At 33.3% G+C, this 18,395-nt stretch overlaps 2 protein-coding genes across 5 annotated transcripts; one reads left to right on the forward strand and one right to left on the reverse strand.

Annotated features, from left to right (window-relative positions):
• The first annotated feature begins 8,249 nt into the window (after positions 1-8,249).
• LOC122604262 lies at positions 8,250-10,405 on the forward strand. Its single transcript, XM_043777150.1, has 4 exons — positions 8,250-8,333; positions 8,522-8,563; positions 8,947-9,358; positions 9,745-10,405. Exons 1-4 carry the CDS (start codon positions 8,250-8,252, stop codon positions 10,218-10,220), a joined length of 1,014 nt encoding a protein of 337 aa, XP_043633085.1. The 3' UTR covers positions 10,221-10,405.
• Positions 10,406-11,144: 739 nt separating this feature from the next.
• On the reverse strand, positions 11,145-17,289 carry LOC122605188. Of its 4 annotated transcripts, XM_043778084.1 has the most exons (4): positions 17,221-17,289; positions 16,616-16,833; positions 14,338-14,933; positions 11,145-13,444 (listed from the first exon to the last, which is right to left on the reverse strand). In XM_043778084.1, exons 3-4 carry the CDS (start codon positions 14,906-14,908, stop codon positions 11,349-11,351), a joined length of 2,667 nt encoding a protein of 888 aa, XP_043634019.1. In that variant the 5' UTR covers positions 14,909-14,933; positions 16,616-16,833; positions 17,221-17,289; the 3' UTR covers positions 11,145-11,348. The 4 variants fall into 4 exon arrangements, with proteins under 4 accessions (XP_043634019.1, XP_043634022.1, XP_043634023.1 ...); XM_043778087.1 differs by lacking the exon at positions 16,616-16,833 and having other exon boundaries at positions 17,221-17,258; XM_043778088.1 differs by lacking the exons at positions 16,616-16,833; positions 17,221-17,289 and adding an exon at positions 15,261-15,657.
• Between the last annotated feature and the right edge of the window lie 1,106 nt (positions 17,290-18,395).

The raw sequence follows: 18,395 nt of genomic DNA on the forward strand, positions 1-18,395 counted from the left end.
TGTTTGGAATATAGAGTTTTGTTAATGACATCCCTTAGGGGTTTTAGTATTAGTTAATTTGATGCATTAAAATTTGTATTTTGTTTTGCGAAAATTCAGGGAGGCGGTTATTGATATATAAAGTACTACTTTTTATGCATGTAATAAGCTGTTAATGACAACCCTTAGGGCTGTCATTATCATTTTCCAAATAATAAATAGGTTGACTTGATTACCTTTAACCGTTGTCGTGACTTGATCAAAAAGTGACTTCAGAATACGACTAACGAATAAGGTTTTAAAGTAAAAACCATCTATAGTCTCACGCACAACACGTCAAACAATATCCGAGAATTTGCTAGATCTTGAATCACCAAAAACCAAAATCTCGAAGCTTTCTATTACTTTAGTTTCGTCGAACACTAGGAGGAACCGAAAGCTTTGTTTCCGTCGAGCAAATCAATCCCAAAATTAATTCCCCACAATTAATGCAATGCTATGGTTATTATATATACTATACTAATAGAATAGGTTGTGAATAGTAACTCTTATGGTGCCGAGTTATTATTCGTTCATGCTATAATCTGCACCATTATTCGGATTTTGCCAAATCACATCCCGTTCGGGTTTTATAATACGAGTTATTTTTTGGTTTTCTTCATATGTTTTTCTTTTCGAGTTTTCAAATAATTATATTTAAAACGTTTATTCTTTTGTTGTAACAGTATTCCGATTTTACTACATTGGAATCCTTTCGGGTTTAAAATTAAGGGCAATTTCTTGGTTTCTTAAAATTTTTTTGTCTTTTGGGTTTTCAAATAGTATATCAATTTTTTTTTGAGTATTGCCTTTGAATAAATATCTATTTCATATGCCAAAGATTTTAACAAACATATACAACGACACATCATCAATGATAAAACATAATCGTTTTCAGGTCTCCAAATAATATTAAAAACTTTTATTAATTTTATTGTGGTATTATCTTAGAATAAGTATTTATATGTCAAAGTTTTTAACAAACATAAATCATCAATAACAAAAAGTTGTAACACCCCGAGCTAAGCTCGAAATATTACCGAAAAGATATAGCGTAGGCATGGAATTATCGTAAAACATGAAACTATATGAATAAAATGGGATTCAGTGAATCCAACATCAAAGATCAAGTACAAAATGCATAAGAAGGGGGCGAATGAATCCTGGATCCATGTAAGTCCAAGCCCAAGTTCTAGCACAAGCATCCATCAACCATCACGTCTTGGATTCACAAGGTTACCTGAAAAGTGTACTAAACAAGGTCAACACTAGGTTGGTGAGTTCGTAGGAGAGAATGACAAGGATCTAATGCCAAAGCCATTCACAATATGAACAAGGTTAATGGGCAAGGAACACACTTACAGTAAGTCCTTAAAAGGCACAAGAATTCAATTTAGGTTGGCTCGTAGCCCAACCTAGTCCCACATGTATCCATTGCACAGACTATACAATAGCTAGAACACGTATAATGCACAAGAACACAAAATGTTGACATCAACAAGTATCCATCAAGTTTTAAAATGTCAAACATGTTCATCAATGTCCCTCAATTGTTCTCATGTCATTCAATTGTCATCAAGTACGTATAGTACCCGTTTATTGTCATCAAGTACGTATAGTACCCGTTTATTGCACTTGTACACATTGCCCCTCAATTGTCCTCCATATTGTCATCAAGTACGTATAGTATCCGTTCATTGTCATCAAGTACGTATAGTACTCGTTTATTGCACTTGCACACATTGTCCATAAATCGTCCCCATATTGTCATCAAGTTCATCTTGTCAATCAACTCAACTAAACACAATGCACATACACTTCATACGACTTTATATTTAAGGAATCTTAGATGCTTATATATAGGGTCACCCGCAGCCTTCCCACCACATTTGCCTCATTAAATGTATCATCGTCTTCCATGTATGTACAACTATCCCAATCATAAATAAACCAATCATACTCATTCAATCCATAAATCAATCAATGTCTCCATATCTACCATGTCCATCAATGACCCTCACACGTGTATTCACGTAATGAACTACATTAAGGTATTTAGAATACGCATAGTAAGCAAGAACACGTAATAGTGATATCAACAAGTATCTTAACATGTCCTATGTTTTCACGCCTGCACACATCGTCCCCCAATTGTCCTCTTGTCCTCCATAATGTCATCACCCAAGATACTCAAACATATGCACAATCAAGTCATGTCATCAATCAAGAAAATCAAGCGTATGCACAATTGAACTATGTCATAAATCAAGGCAAACATATAATTGTACACTCAAACAAGTCAAGAGACAAAAGTTGTACACTTTTCATCCCGAATCCCAATTGATTAGGGAGCTACGAAACTTACCTTGATTCCAAGCAATACTAAGTTAAGACCAAGCTATGAATGTCTAACAATCGTCAATTGTCCACAACCTAACAATATGTGACACAATACAAGTCATGGTCAACACTAGTTATACATTACCACAACTTCCTCCAAGGTGTTTTAGAAGTGTTTCGGGCACGTTTAGACGACAATTGATAGTTTTGGTTAAACATGGTTCAATGACTTAGCACCAAAATTTAACATGAAAATCAAAGTGTTTGGAAATGTGTTTAATCAATTTTGTTGGCCTTAAAATGGTGATACAAGACTAATAAACAAGCTTTGGATCATTGAACGTCAACCGATAACCGAAGAAAATGCTACAGAGAAGACAATGATTGGCGGATGATGTGACGGATGATCCGTCGGCTGATGTGATGAACACGGATCATCCGTCAATCCATGAACATCGTCCGCAGTTTTTCTGAAGAACAATAAACGGGTTTGACCTCAAAATTCACAACCCTAGAAGCCAAATTTGGTTACCAAATTCTAATACAACCAAATATAAGTATAATTAACACTAGAAAACATCTTGTTCCACAAACCTGTTTCCAAAATCATTAGATTCATCTTCAAACCCGTTTTTAAGCAAAAGCACCCATTTTACACTCAAATCGACCCAAATTTGTTTAGATCCACAACAAGGAAGTATTCTACAAAGTAAGAGGAACATTTTGAGCTAAGAAACACTTACCAAGTTGACTTGTAACCCAAACTTCAGATTTGAAGCTCTTTGAGAAAGATGAACACTTTTACAACCAAGAATCTTGAAGTTTTGCAAGAGATTATTATTGAACAAAGCTTTACTAACAAATTTGATGTTACTACAACCTTCATTTCGGATTTTCGAAAGAAAATGAAGAAGAAGATGTAGGGAGGGTGTTTGTTCTTGCACTAGAGAGGGACGGGGGATAAGATAAAGAGAGAAGTGAAAGAGTGAAATGAATGGATGAAAAGGGGAATGGGTGTAAGGATAGGTTGAGTGGAAGAATTGGGTAAATGGGTCAGCCTAAGAAGGATCCGTTTAACTTTCTATTTAATTCACATGTCATCTCATATTGTAAAAATCGATTAGTACTATCAAATGATCTCCACTAGCACATTAGTCTCATAATGGAATGGTAAATTGACCTACATGAACACATTGCACCCAATTGAATATCAAATTACACTTGAACTACATTGGTTAACTTAATAGTTAGTTAAATTGTACACGTGTAAAATGGTCAAAAATCACAATTGTTACATCATTCCCCCGTTAAGGGAATTTCGTCCCGAAATTCGATAGAACCCTTATCACTAAACAAATGCGGCGTTTTGACTATCGTATAACGTTTGTTCTTCACTTTCTTGTCCTCACTCTCTAATATCTCTACTGGCTTTGCAACAAAATTGAGCTTCTTGTCCACTTGAATCTCATTCATTGGCACATGTAATGTAGGATCCGCCAAGCATTTCCATAGTTTACAAATATGGAACACGTCATGCACACTGTTATGTTCTTGAGGTAGCTTCAATCTGTAAGCCACGTTGCCCACTCGTTCAATGATCTCAAAAGGTCCAATGTATCTTGGTCCAAGCTTGCCTCTTTCCACAAAATAGACAACACCTTTCCACGTGGAGACTTTCAAAAGCACATGATCACCAACATTGAGAGGATTTGAACGGATATTTTTTGGTTTCTACGGATGGAATATATAATCACTTGAGTTTTCATTGTTTTCGAAGAGTAGCAATTGAGAGGATTTTTTTGGTTTCCAAGACATTAATTAGGGTTTTATTATTAGGATATATATAGGGTATAAATATATCCTTAATAACTTAACCTTCAAACTAATATTTTTTTTATAAATTGACTTGGAATAAGATTCTTTTAATTAATAAGTACATTTAACTATTACTTAATATTTCACAATGAATAATTCATATTCACTAATTAATAAATAACTCTAATTAACAAATCTAGTTAATAATGTCCAATATCATTTCTGTCCATATTGCTGAATATAAATATGTAGATACAATATCACATATAACTGGATATTTAAGTACTTAATGTGTGTGACCCTATAGGCTCATGTATATTTCGGACATATATGGACATATCCCAACAATTTGATTTCAAGCGGAGCTTATAATTTTGTTATGTTGTTTTTAATGAAGTAGTTAAAGGAAACACATCATCAGCTCCTATGGACAACGAGTGGATCAGGATAACAGTCACAAAGGTCTCGTAAAAAACAGGTAGGTCAGGTTTACATGCACAAAGCCCAGTATAAAAAATAAGTGGATCAAGCTAACACACCCAATGACCCAATACAAACCAACAACCCAACTAACAATGTTGTACAAGAAGGAAAGCCTACTCGAGCTATAATAATTAATAAGGCCGACCTATTTCAGACAAGAGTTTCAGATGTTTTATTAATACACGTTGAATAGGTCTTGTTAGTTACATTTTTAATTTGCATGGTTGCAGTAGTTGTTCAATTGGAGAGTTAGTGGCACTAAAAATAAGGACTAGCCTTTTTCATGTTTAAATTCTGTTTGCATATATGTTGTGAAGCAAACCTAAATCTAAATCATTTCTCTTATTAATATATGTTGTTAATTATTTGAATACCTCTTTGGTATATAATCGACTTCTATTGTTAATAAGACTTATATTGTTAATGAATGAATAAATAGCTTAATTTTTAATGGTATATGTTTTTTTTTTCTTACCCACTTAATTTTACTGCAATGAAAGGGGAATGTGTTGCATTGTTTTGTAAAGGTTCTACGGTTTAAACAAGTTTTGGAAGAAGGTGGATTGTACACATAGAAGGATTTCTCTATTTTCATATGATTTTAAATTATTATAATTTTTAGCACCATTTTATATTACACTTTCTAACTAATTCATTAAGTCTATATTTTTCAATTTATTTTTCAGACCAAAGATTGAAATTATATCAATTAAAAGATAGTTCTAATCTACAATAAAAAAGAAATTGTTGTATAGAAAGTTACATGAACAAATGTATTATATTATGATTACATATTTTACACTTATAATTGTATTATATCTAAAGAATTGTTATTCTGAAAGTAAGTATTGTTTGGAGTATCTACATTTGCAATTAAAAATCATTTGCGCAAACTTAATCTTAAAAAAGTTGTTTTTTGTTCATTTAACTCTTTTCATTTCTGTTTGTACAAAAACGTAAAGTATGTGTGCTTTGAATCAGTGGTTGTATGAATGATAACATAATTGAATTTGAAGCGTATGATCACCGCGTCTTATGGTATCTGGATAATTATTTAATAACCAACATAATCCTTTTTAAATGAGACTATTACACGCAAACAATTATATTATCTCCAACACGTCTTACTATTACACGCAAACAATTATATTATCTCCAACACGTCTTAAGACCTCATAATGTATAAAAATTAAATCTATTTATTATATCTTAAATTAATTAATGGATTATAATAATAACCTATATGCCTAACTTATATAATTTAACTATAAAATGTCCCATATATTTAATTTCACAACATGTTTGCGTTATATATACTCTCTAGATCTATAAGTGATTGAGTTTCTTATCGAAAACTTTGTAGATGGAGCTCTCTCATACGAACCTTTATGATTATACATACTAAACCTTTCGATATTCGCGAATAATTTACTCTCTTTTCTAAAAAATATAGTAATAAAAGGATTTTGATTTTTTTGTGATAAATATGGATGTTGTGTTGAATTTAAAGGGTTTGTTTATACAAAACAAGTAACTTGGAAAAAACTAGTCTAGTGCACGTGTAGCGTGTAAGACCATTTCCATTTACAACCCTGTCAATTATAAAGCTAATTTATCTTTCTTACATCTATTCAACGCAACTAACTATCAATTTTCACCCCATAAACAACCGAACCAAACCATTTTTTAAATATAAAATAATGTTTTTAATTGACATTACTGTTAATTAAAATTAAAAAAAAAAATATTAGATATTCTATTTATTTAATTCAACATGTTAAGTTATCGATTATTATTTCCTATTTTAAATTTTTTCCTATAATTTAATTACATAAATTTAAATTTTAAATTAGTAAAACCTATGAAGACATTATATTGAAGTTAAGTTTTGAGAATATTAAAATAAAACACAAATGAAAACAAAACACAAATTTAAATTTTACGACCAAACATCCGTTGGCCACCGACTTAGTCGGTTGTCTTTAGCATTGTTTAACATAATTTTTACATCCGACCGACTTATTCATCCGAAGGCAGTGATCTTATAACTTCTTTTTTCTTTATTGAAACTTAAATTAATTAAATCCATAAAAATAAAGGTAAAAAGCGCCAAATTTTCAAAATCAAAATAACATTAAAATTCTGAGCCAATCTTCTTCCTCTTCTTCGACCTACTAGCTGAATCATCATCATCATCATCATCTTAAGGTATTTTCTCTTCTTCTTCTTCTTCACCTTAATTAATAATATTATAATTATATATATGTTCAGATTATGTATGTATAGCTCAAACTGTTCATACCTAAATTCATCTCTGATTCTTATAAGCTCTCTCTATTTTCCACTAGCTATTTTATTTTAATTTCCTTTTTTAGTTTCACTTTCTTCATTAATTAATATATATATATATATATATATTGAAGGAATCAATTCATGTGTGTATCAATCGAGGATATTTGCAGCTTATTACATTTTAAGTGTGATAACCGCTATTGGAATAAGACCTTAGACCTTCAATTCATAGTTTCGATATAATTAATTAGACGATTTTTTATGCTTATGTTACTCATCAGTTTTCGGTTATTGGATATGAAAACACGTATTTTACTCATTAGCTTACAGAGTTTCAGTTATTAGGATATTTTGGTTATTTAATAACGACTGACTCTTAATCATTATTCTATTGTGACTTGAATTCGATCAAAATGTACAAATGTCGCCTGATATATGATGATGATGATGATATTTGAAAATATGATGGATTTGTATTTTGCCTTTTATATAGTTTGATGTTTTAGTTAATGATGATGAGAATATTTTGGTTATTTAATATCGACTGACTCTGAATCATTATTCTATTGTGACTTGAATTCACTCAAAATCTACAAACAACGCCTGATATATGAAGATGATGATATTTGAAAATATGATGGATTTGTACTTTGCCTTTTCTTTGAAAATATGATGGATTTTAGTTTGATGTTTTAGTTAACGTATTTCACTCATTAGTTTTCAGTTATTAGGATATTTTGGTTATTTAATATCGACTGACTTTTAATCATTATCCTATAGTGACTTGAATTCGCTAAAAATGTACAAACAACGCCTGATATATGATGATGATAATGATGGATTTGTACTTTGCCTTTTATATAGTTTGATGTTTTAGTTAACAAATTTCACTCATTAACTTTCAGTTATTAGGATATTTTGGCTATTAAATATCGACTGACTCTTAATCATTATTCTGTTGTGACTGGAATTCGCTAATAATGTACAAACGTTGCCTGATATATGATGATGATGATATTTGAAAACATGATGGATTTGTACTTTGCCTTTTTATATAGTTTTGATGTTTTAGTTAACGTATTTCACTCATTAGCTTTCAGTTATTAGGATATTTTGGCTATTTAATATCGACTGACTCTTAATCATTATTCTGTAGTTGCTCGAACTCGCTAAAAATGTACAAACGTTGCCTGATATATGATGATGATGATATGAATATTTGAAAACATGATGGATTTGTACTCTGCCTTTTATATTGTTTGATGTTTTAGTTTAATATCTTAGAAATGTCCACAGAAAAAATGGAGTTACAGCAAGCCGTCGCTGGAAAACCTTGGATCCCCAAGTTGACATTTGAGGATTACCTCAATTTGGAGCATCTGGATGTCATATCACCTGCTATTCTTCGAAAGTTGAGGCCCTGATCACTGTCTTTAAATAATTTCATTCTGCTACTTATTAAGTCATCTAGTTGATTTTAATGTTGATTGATTACATCAAACATAAATCTAGTGCTTGCTTTGATTATTCAACTTTTATTGAATTTTCTAACACCTTCTGTTCTTGTTTACAGATATTAATGATGCATGGATTCAAAAGCAACAAAGTTGCAAAGGTTATCCCATCTGAAACATTATTAATTTTGAGTAATTGCTGGTTTTATATTCTAGAGGTTGCAATTTTGACCCGTTTACCTTTTAATGGTCGATTTTGGGTCACTTTTTTCATAAAACTTCAAATTGGTAAATTAGTCACTCATTAAGTTCATCTAAACGGGAATGGGTTAACTATCTATTCTACGACCTGCAGTTTGAACCGTTTACCTACGAATGACTCGATTTGGGCTATGTTAAAAAACGTTAAGTTAGTCAACTCATTGAATTCTGGGTAATGTCTTTTTTTGGTTGCAATTAAACCCGGTTAGTTATGAATGGGTTGAATCAGGCTATGCTATATTATACCTCAAAGGTTTGATTCATAAAAATAATATTTTTGCAGCATGATTTGCTGGATGCGGTGAGGTCAATTGACCTGATGGATGCACACCACTCAACACTGCAGAGTGATGTTTCTTCAAATGCATTCCTGGATCTTAATGAAGTAATCAAAGACCTCTCGGCTCTCCATTGGCAAGAATGCTGCATCGCTTCTATTGAAACTGTCAACTCTGAGGCCCACTTTAGCTGTGTGGTTAATGATTCATCACTTGTAAGTTTTAAGCTGAACTCTAACACCGCCTCCAGCTTGAAGGATGATTCTGAAGCCCACAAAACACAGTCTCGCTCATTCAAGAAATCCAGCTTCAAGGATGATTCTGAAGCCCACAAAACACAGTCTCGCTCATCCAAGAAATCCTGTTCCAAGGATGATTCTGAAGCCCACAGATCAGAGTCTCGTGCATTCAAGAAAAGTAAGTTTTCTTTTCTTTCTGACTAATTGTTTTCTAGGGAAGTTTGAACACTAAAATTACTCAAACAGCTTTTAAAATTGATTAGTACTTTCTCTTTCAAGTAAAACCTCAGACTCTATATGGTGTTCTTTTGGCCTTTATTTATCACTACTTCTGTTAAATAAAAAGTTAACGCATGTGAAGACAATGAGACTATTATAGTATATGCTCCATTGCTACTAAATAAATCAACTCTAATAGTTAACTGCCTCAGAAGTCAGAAATACAGGTCGCCGCTATCTCTTGCGCTTTTGAAAATTGAAGTACTAAAAGATGACTTGTAAGTCAGGTGCTATTTAATTTCAAGCAGAGCTTATAATTTTTTTATGTTCTTTTAAATGGAACAGTTAAAGGACCACAAGTGGATCAGGATAACAGTCGCAAATACCCGCATGAGAGACTTCTATGCCAGCTTTCTGAAGAAACTGTGGATCAGATCAAAATAAGTAAACCCCAATCTGGAAAACAAGTGGGTCAGCTTCCAATGCCCAAAGGCTCCCGTAAAAAGCAAGTAGGTCAGGTTTACAGGCACAAAGCCCAGATTAAAAAACAAGTGGGTCAAGCTAACAAACCCGAGGCACGTAAGGGAAAGCAAGTGGGTCAGGTAAACACACCCAAGGCACGTAATGGAATACAAGTGGGTCAGGCTAACACGCCCAAAACCTGCAATGGAGAACAAGTGGATCAGACTAACAAAGCTGATACGTCCAGCTATCCATCACAAACCAACAGCCCAACTAGCAATGCAGTACAAGAAGGAAAGCCAACTCAAGCTATAACATGGCCGGCCCGTTTCAGAGAAGAGTTTCACATGTTCTATTAATACATTTTGAATAGGTCTTGTTAGTTACATTCCAGTTGTTCCCATGTTGCATGATAGCAGTGTTGTTGCATTGGAGAGTTAGGGCACTAAAAAATAAGGACAACATGGTGATGAACCAGCCTTTTGTATTGCATATATGTTTCAAGGCACATTTATTTTAGAGATGGTTATGAAAGATGATGTTAGATTGCTATAACTATAACTTCTTGAGCTTTTGATCTGAATATCCAAAATGATGACTGTTTACCTTAGTTGCAAATAAATGAGTTATATCTTCATGAAAGGTCAGTGTTACTTTCCATAAAAATCGCAGCTACATGAAATCGTAAATCTTCTTGACTATTGATTTAGTTATAGTCTTCTAATCTGTATAAACTCTTTTTATCTAGTACCAAAATATGATGCTATGGAGAAACTAAAAGAATTCTTGTAAGTCAAACTTACTGTTGTTTGGCTCTGGATTTGCATTGCTGTTGTCTTGGTAGCGCACGCCTGATTTGTTTTCTATTGTGTCTTAATATTCTTCAGCATCATACTTTTTGTTTATGTAATTGAGAGGTGTCAATTTTAATCCGTTTACCTACGATTTGGTCCATTTGGACCATTTCAATCTCAAACCAGTCATATAACCTGTTTAAATACGGTCTAACTCTAATGTTATGTATCTTATCAAGTGACGGCTTCCTTTCATCCATCATAATTATCACGATTTCTTAGTGGAAATATAGGGATTTACAATTTGCAAACAAGAACAGTTAAAAGGGTGACATGATGATCACATGAGATAATTTAAGTGCACATTCAAGCTCTCTGACTCGTATAAACAGCCATAATAATTAATAACGTAATACATAAAAACCCCAGATATAATTGTAATCTCAAAATTTTTATTTGTATTCTTATATTGTGGTGAACACTCCAAAATACTCAGAGAAAACATCATGGCTCATCGAAAAATCTGTATTTACAAGATGCATGAAAAAGGTTGATAAGTCTGTCAAAAAAGATTATATGATGGTCGCCTATTCATGACCTGCTACTAGTAAGCATTAAAACATGAAAAGCATGTAATTACCAAAAAAAGTAAGAAAGTCTGCCTAATTTGATTCAAAATTTTTGATCAAAAATTTACTTGGGGATGTTAGACTTGGTAATGTAGTCTTGGTAGCTATGAAGGCCTTTACTGAAGCTGGAAAACTGTTTGTTGAGTAATTCGTATGCTTTCGCCTCGTCAGATTCAAAACCCGAGGCTTGATCATCAAACATAAACTTCAACGGGCAATCCAAGTCAAACATGTCTTTCTCATTCTTTTTACCAACTTTAAACATCATATTGGCATGTTTCCCATCGGAAAAAACAGAATCCACCATTGATGTAGGCTTGTATGCAGCAAACTGTTGTGCAGAACTGTGAAACATGTCTTCATTATCATCAGCAAGAGAAACCTTAAAGTCATCACAACTATGAGATTCTGTTTCTGTAATGCCATTAGCTACCCTTACCACTTCATAACACTTGTGATCAATTTCTGAGTCAGCAGATTGGTTGTCTGCTTTTAACATACGAGTCTTATGAAACGTCATTAAAAACGGGATGGGGGTTACAGGGCCCACTAAAGAGCTACTAGGCTTTTGCTTACCTGACCACTTAGTACCACGAGATGAAGGATCCCGAAAGGAAAAAGGAGGCAAGTGAGATTGGTGACATGGAACCTCCAAGAACTCAAAGGGTAAATGATTATCCTTTTTCCTGGAAATGTCTGGGAGACTTGAATAGTTTGAAAAGCCAAATCTTAAAACTTGCTTAGGCAGATTTGCCAACACACTTCTTAGAGCAATCTCATGAATACTGGTTGGCAAGTCAACGTCTTTGAGCACATCATGAGTATTTATAGACCCTTGAACTCCACCAGAGCTATAAGTGTTCAACTTTTGGCATATGATCTTATGGAAATCCTCCCCCAAACAAGCTTTTTCCAGTGTTTTATTTTCATGGATTTTGACTAATTCCATACTCAGGATTCGGGCTAGATCAGCTTCTAAATAACCATCAAGCCATTCAAGTTTATGGTATAGATAAACCTTGCGAAATTTATATTTCTCTTTATCTCTTTCGTACAAAACAGAATCATTCATACCCAAAGGATGCTCAACATGGCCTTTTTCTGAAGTTTGTGAATAACCCCAGGAGGCACAATATCTATGTAATTCCATATTCCCTGCAGACGTTAATGTTATGAGTGTAAACCCACCGAACATATCAGATTTAAATAGTTGAGAAGAAAGTTCCTTATCAAGAATGCCAAAACCCAAGACAATTATTTTCTTTTCTTGCCAATTAACCCAATTATGAAGCTGGTCCTTGGAGAATTCTTCTTTCACAAGACAAGAACCACAACGGCATTCATTCGTAGTTAGTGAGAGGTCAGAGGGAAGTCCCCACGCATGATAAGATGGAGAAATGGACTTTATGTTTCTAACATCTGGGCCATAGCAAAGAAGACTAAATTGACAGTTCCAAAAAGACCCCAATAGAATACCATAACCAGCTTCAGAAGCCCAATTATATGTAGCATCTTTGGATTGTGATCTTAAATCGGACATACTAGAAACAATAACATAACTTGGGTTAGCAAGGTTATGGGTCCAACGTATAAGTGGAATCATTGGTTTTCTTATATCACAAAGGTAAACGGTGTCACTGGAAACCAGAGTATAATAGAATCTATCAGGACCAGCAATGGAGAATGCAACAAACCTATCACTTGATCCATTCTTGACATCAATTTTTAACAAAGGGGTGACGGTTGTCTCTTTGGACCTTGAATCAACAAGAAAAACGGCACTTGAGTGAACAACAATTAAAATTCTCGGATGCCAACTGAAATCACAGCTCAACCAACCACCAGATATCTCAGAAACAATAGACTCACCCCATAAAACTTTTAATTTCTTCCCACTCAACTGCAGAGATGTAATTGATGGTCTATGATGAGAATCCAAATCAAGTATAAACAAATCACCATTCTCTAGCAAAACAGAACTCTCTTCGGGCAGATGCGGGCTCCAACAAGCATGAACTATTGCAGAACTTTTGAACAACTTATTACCAGCTAATTCCAACAATGGTGTGATCTTACCAGAACCGTCCGTTGTGATTTTAATACGGTAGTAGTTAACAGAACAAGAAGTGTAAGCCAACAAGTACCCAATAGCAGAATTGCCTGATACAAATAAACAAGCAGGTTCTCATGATTTAAAGCTAAACCCATAATTGATAATTTTATTTAATCAAAGCTAAACATTTCTATAAAGAATCCAGCTTTTCTTTTCTGATTTCAGATTCTACAACAAATTTTCTGTTCAAAAAAGAAGTTGCAAAACTAGGGAGTCAAACATTGTAAAGTAGTAAACCCGAGTTTCTGAAACTCAGGGGATATAATTTCCTTAAGAGATGCACTATTGTTAAGCTTGGGTGATGGCTAGTGAAGATGACTGAGTTTCCAGGTTATGCTTTCTTGCTATGCAAACAAAGGAAGACATGAGACACGAAGCTGCTTGTAAAAGGCATGAATGCTGCAAACAAAGATCACATGCAGCTGCAGGTAAAAAGCATAACCAGGGTTTCTAAAATTCAGGTCTTCACTTCTTGTAGCACAAAACTGAGACACATTTATTAATGGCATAACATAAGTTTCAGAAACTCGGGTCTTCAACATATTGGCAGACTTGTGTCAGCTTGCCAGAAGTAGAAAGGTGCAGGCCATCTACCGGAAGCTTGGCTTCTAAAAATTACCCAAACCCCAAATTTGTCAATCTCAGCTCCTAAAAATATCCCATAACCCGAGTTTCCTAAACTTGGCCTTTTTAGTTTTGCAAAATCCTTCTTTGACTCCCAAACTTGGGAAATATTATTATGCTTTTAAAGTAATTCATCTTAAAACTTCTAAACTAATAATATGTTGAAACTTAAATCAATTATATTTGAAAACAAGAAAAAGAAAAAGAGCACATTTAAATGAAGATATTTTACAAAGCATAATATAGTGATGCATTTTAACATGGTATATGGTATATGCATTATAACAATGCCTTATGGTATATGCATTATAATTACCCGAATCATATTCGCAATCAGCAAGCGGGTTCATGGAGATATTGACAATCCGATGACTCAATGCATTAGGAGATGTAAACACTTCAGTTTCAGCATAAGCTCCTCTCATTTTCAATTGGGAGTTTTCAACAGACAAAACAACAAACCCAACTTGGTCTGAGTTGGAACCAGTTGGAAAGAATGCCAGAGACAAATTAGTACCAGGGCATCGAAATAAATGAAGACAATTGTGTGCAATAAGTCGCTCGCAGTCAGGCAAAGATGATGATGATGATGATGGGAGTTCTAAGGCGGCAATAGAAGCAGCGGTGGAAGGAAGAATACCAGATGATGTAGCGAGGAATCTAGGGAGGGAGATGGTGGGAAAAGGAGGAGGTAACTGAGGATGTAAGGAGGGTGATGAGAAGAGATGTACGTGGGTTTGTGGTTCGGACGATGAGTCGAAGATGACCGGTCCAATTTCTTTAATGGTTTTAGCGGTTTTGGTAGTGGTAGGGTCGATGAGCAATGGCGCAGAGTGGACCAATGAGATAGGCCACAAGGATTTCCATTCGTCTGAAGTATTCATCATTTTGTATTAAACAAAATTAGTTGAGCTGCAAAACAAAAACACGGAATAAATATATGTTGATAGTTGCCAAATAAGGTTCGTAACAAATATAATCTACTATGATGATTCTTTCACGGGCTGTTGAGTTAATGCTAATTGGCGGAGGTGGTTATAAACACAATCTAAGTGAACCTGCTCAATTGCAAAAGTCAGAATATTGACAGTTAGAAATCAAGAATGAAGGAGGAAATTTCGAACCATTTGATTATGAATGGGTCAAGTTGGAATTTGGTTATCTCAAACAGAATATATAAAAATAGCTAAAAAGGGAACGGGTCAAATAGGTACAGATACAGACACTAAAGGCACACACTTTGAAGGAAAGTTAGCAGTTATGGTTGTAGGATTGTAGATGATGCTCCCTTTGTTGGGAAGCACTTGGTCTCGATAAATCCGTATAGATTTATAACTGTCAAAAGGGGAAGAGTATTAGTATACTTTGCTTACTCTAAATCACTAAAAGTAGTCACTCCGTCATACAACTAAGACAATGGTGTTGATTAAGATATCCGACTAATGATAAACAAACAATAGCTGATAAATTTTCCAGTCTTTGGCAAAATGTTGATTTAATATCTGACAGCTAATCACGTAACTCCAATTCTTAAATCTCAATATAATAAGTTACAAAAGATACATGCTTTGTATAGCTCAATGATCACCATATGCATATTTTTCCTATTCATCTTTCCAAAGTTCGTTTAACCAAATCTGCAAATCCCGTAATAATATCAAGGGCTAAGTGTTTCTAGATGTATATAACTATAGTAAAAAATATATGGTATGTACCATATCTGAGATGTCGTTATTGTGTGAAATCTATAGTATGCATTCAAATGTTGCTTGCTACTGTGCATTTTTAATTTTCCATTACTGATTGTATTTATCATTGTATCCAACCTCTATTGACTTCTAGAACGGTAACAAAGGCACCATTTTTGATAAACATGTCAGCTTAAATGGCTGCCACATCAGTAACATATGATACATACAGCTCTAGTTTACCCTAAGCGTATACAAGCAGCACCAGAAGGACATACTAAAGAAGAAGTTGCTGAATTGAGAATTAAAGGGAAAAATCTTCCCCCAATATGTAAAGTTGGTTAACATTTACAGTTAAGTTGACTTATCTGCTCATTGTATTCTTGCTATTATAGACTGTTGACTATTTTTTGGTCCAAATGCATTCCCCTAGTCTGTTGCAATTAAAGAGTTAAAGGTTATTCTTGAATTCAACTAATTTGTCAAAGTGTCAACCAGGTTTTAAATATACGTAAAGTCACTGTTGCAGAGATTACACGTTAGAGGAATAGTATTATTTAACTCATTTGTTCATTCCATGACCCTATATGATGCAGATATACTCTGCTGTCCTATGATACTGTAGAACTACCCATTTTTAACATCCAACAAAAATTACAATATTTCGTTTCTATGGTATGTGATATATTATCAAAACTAAATGAAATATATATATCTTTGTATCATTAGTTCGTACTAATTAAAAAACCAAAAAACAAACACGTCTCCAAAACCACGGATTCCTAAACCGAACCCACTTTTGACTGCAGACAACATCCTAAAATGCATACTAAACGATAACTCATTTACGACCCATAATAAACAATAACCCTTCGTAACCCAAACCAAGTCTTAAGTCTTACATACCTTTCAGCAATTGAATCTGCAGTGGTAATGTCACATCGTGGTCTAGTACAATCGTCAAACCGAATAGAGTATTATACAACGTCTGCCCTTAAACCACAACCGAACTCCCTATCCACCCTCTTGGCCACAGAAATTGTAGCCGTCCTCAGGATTGTGTACATCCTATTTTACCCTTCATGGTATAACACTAACCCACTTCAGCTAAAAAGTCAAGGGTCCTGTGAGCTTCAACTATAGTCAAACTTCTACAAAGGATTATAAACCTCACTAAGACACACAAATCATTTGTAAAAGTACAAATAATCAGTAATAGGAGTATAATAATAATAATAATAATAATAATAATAATAATATGTGTTCTTAACATATAAAAACACTCAATTTCTATAATAAAGTTGCAAACTTTAACTACTTAATAATTCAAGAAACTTAATATTTTGATATAGTTAATGGGTTTTCAGTGAATGAAACAATTTAACTAAAAAACTAATTAGTTCCAACTATTTGGCCATTTGGGTTCTTTCATATAATCAAATATTAATAGACGAAAACCAAAAAAGTAAAACCAAATATATAAATAAAAAGATGCAAAATCAGTTTGGTACCTCTAGTAAACGTTTTTGTTGTATGAGCAAATGGGGAAGAAGAACGGTCTAATTGTTGCTGCTATTGTGAGATAGAACCCCAAATTAAACCTAAAAAAAACAAAAGAAAGTTTTTTTTTTTTTTTTTTGACAAGATCGAATTCGAACCATCCACCTCCGGACCAATATTTAGTAACCCGGCCAACTCTAATTATTTAATCGTTTAAAAAGTAAAAACAACCCTTGTATTTAAAAAACATAAAAAACTAAAATACGCTATAAAATTATAGTTTTATTTTTAAAAAGTTAAAAAAATTTATGTATTCCATATTTCAATGAGAAATCTAAAAGTTCTTTTTTTTGGGTTGTTTTTAACTTTTCATTTTCCAAATTTTAAAAATCTTAAATTATATTAACTTTTTTCAATTTTAAAAAGCTTTATTTCCGAAACCGTCCCGTCACCCCTTGCCCCTGTCCAACACCACCCCCACCTCCACGTCCCACTCCACTATTAAAACATTTTTTGTAATATGGAGAACGAAAATAGCATTTTTTATTTTTGAACATTTTTTTTATTTGTTTTGAATAGATGGAAAAATTTTCTAATTATACATAATAATAAAACTAAAAGTACGGGATTGCGTGCATAAAATTTTTTATTCTTTTCCAAATTTTGAAAACACAATATATAGGAGTTAAAAGCGATTACAAACAAAAAAAAATCAGTTGGAATAATGGTGAGGTGCCTTGCCTGCCACGGTTCAAATCTTGAAACCCCTTTTTTACTCACGGCATTTCATATATTTCTTGGTAATGGGCGTTTTTTTGCTAACGGGCCTCAACATTAGCCCAAATAAGCTGCGTAAATCAAGCGATCAACTTAACATTTTTAAAAAATCCAAACTACTCTACATGTAAAATGTCCAAAATCTTACATTTTAAAACTTTATTATAACTATTTCGGATTTAAAAACTCATTGATATTTTTTTAAATGTCTGATTTTATTTTCCATTATACATTTTGATGTTATTGTCAAAAGTAAGCATTCTTATTGTTATTGAATTTTATTAAATTTTATGTTTATAGCACATTATGTCATTTTTATGGGAGTTCCGTTATCAATGTTAATAATGATATATTTGTACACGTTTTAGAATTATATATTTATACAATTTTCTTTCATAACAGCTGATCT

This window comes from Erigeron canadensis, chromosome 6, assembly GCF_010389155.1.
Source record: "Erigeron canadensis isolate Cc75 chromosome 6, C_canadensis_v1, whole genome shotgun sequence".
Classification (NCBI taxonomy): Eukaryota; Viridiplantae; Streptophyta; class Magnoliopsida; order Asterales; family Asteraceae; genus Erigeron; species Erigeron canadensis.

Coding starts and splice junctions, on each gene's coding strand:
- LOC122604262 (XM_043777150.1), top strand. CDS start 8,250: ATGGAGTTACAGCAAGCCGTCGCTGGAAAACCTTGGATCCCCAAGTTG. Junction 8,334..8,521: donor TCAATTTGGAGCATCTGGAT/GTCATATCACCT, acceptor TCTTGTTTACAG/ATATTAATGATGCATGGATT. Junction 9,359..9,744: donor GTCTCGTGCATTCAAGAAAA/GTAAGTTTTCTT, acceptor TAAATGGAACAG/TTAAAGGACCACAAGTGGAT.
- LOC122605188 (XM_043778084.1), bottom strand. CDS start 14,908: ATGATGAATACTTCAGACGAATGGAAATCCTTGTGGCCTATCTCATTG. Junction 13,445..14,337: donor TGATTGCGAATATGATTCGG/GTAATTATAATG, acceptor TATTTGTATCAG/GCAATTCTGCTATTGGGTAC.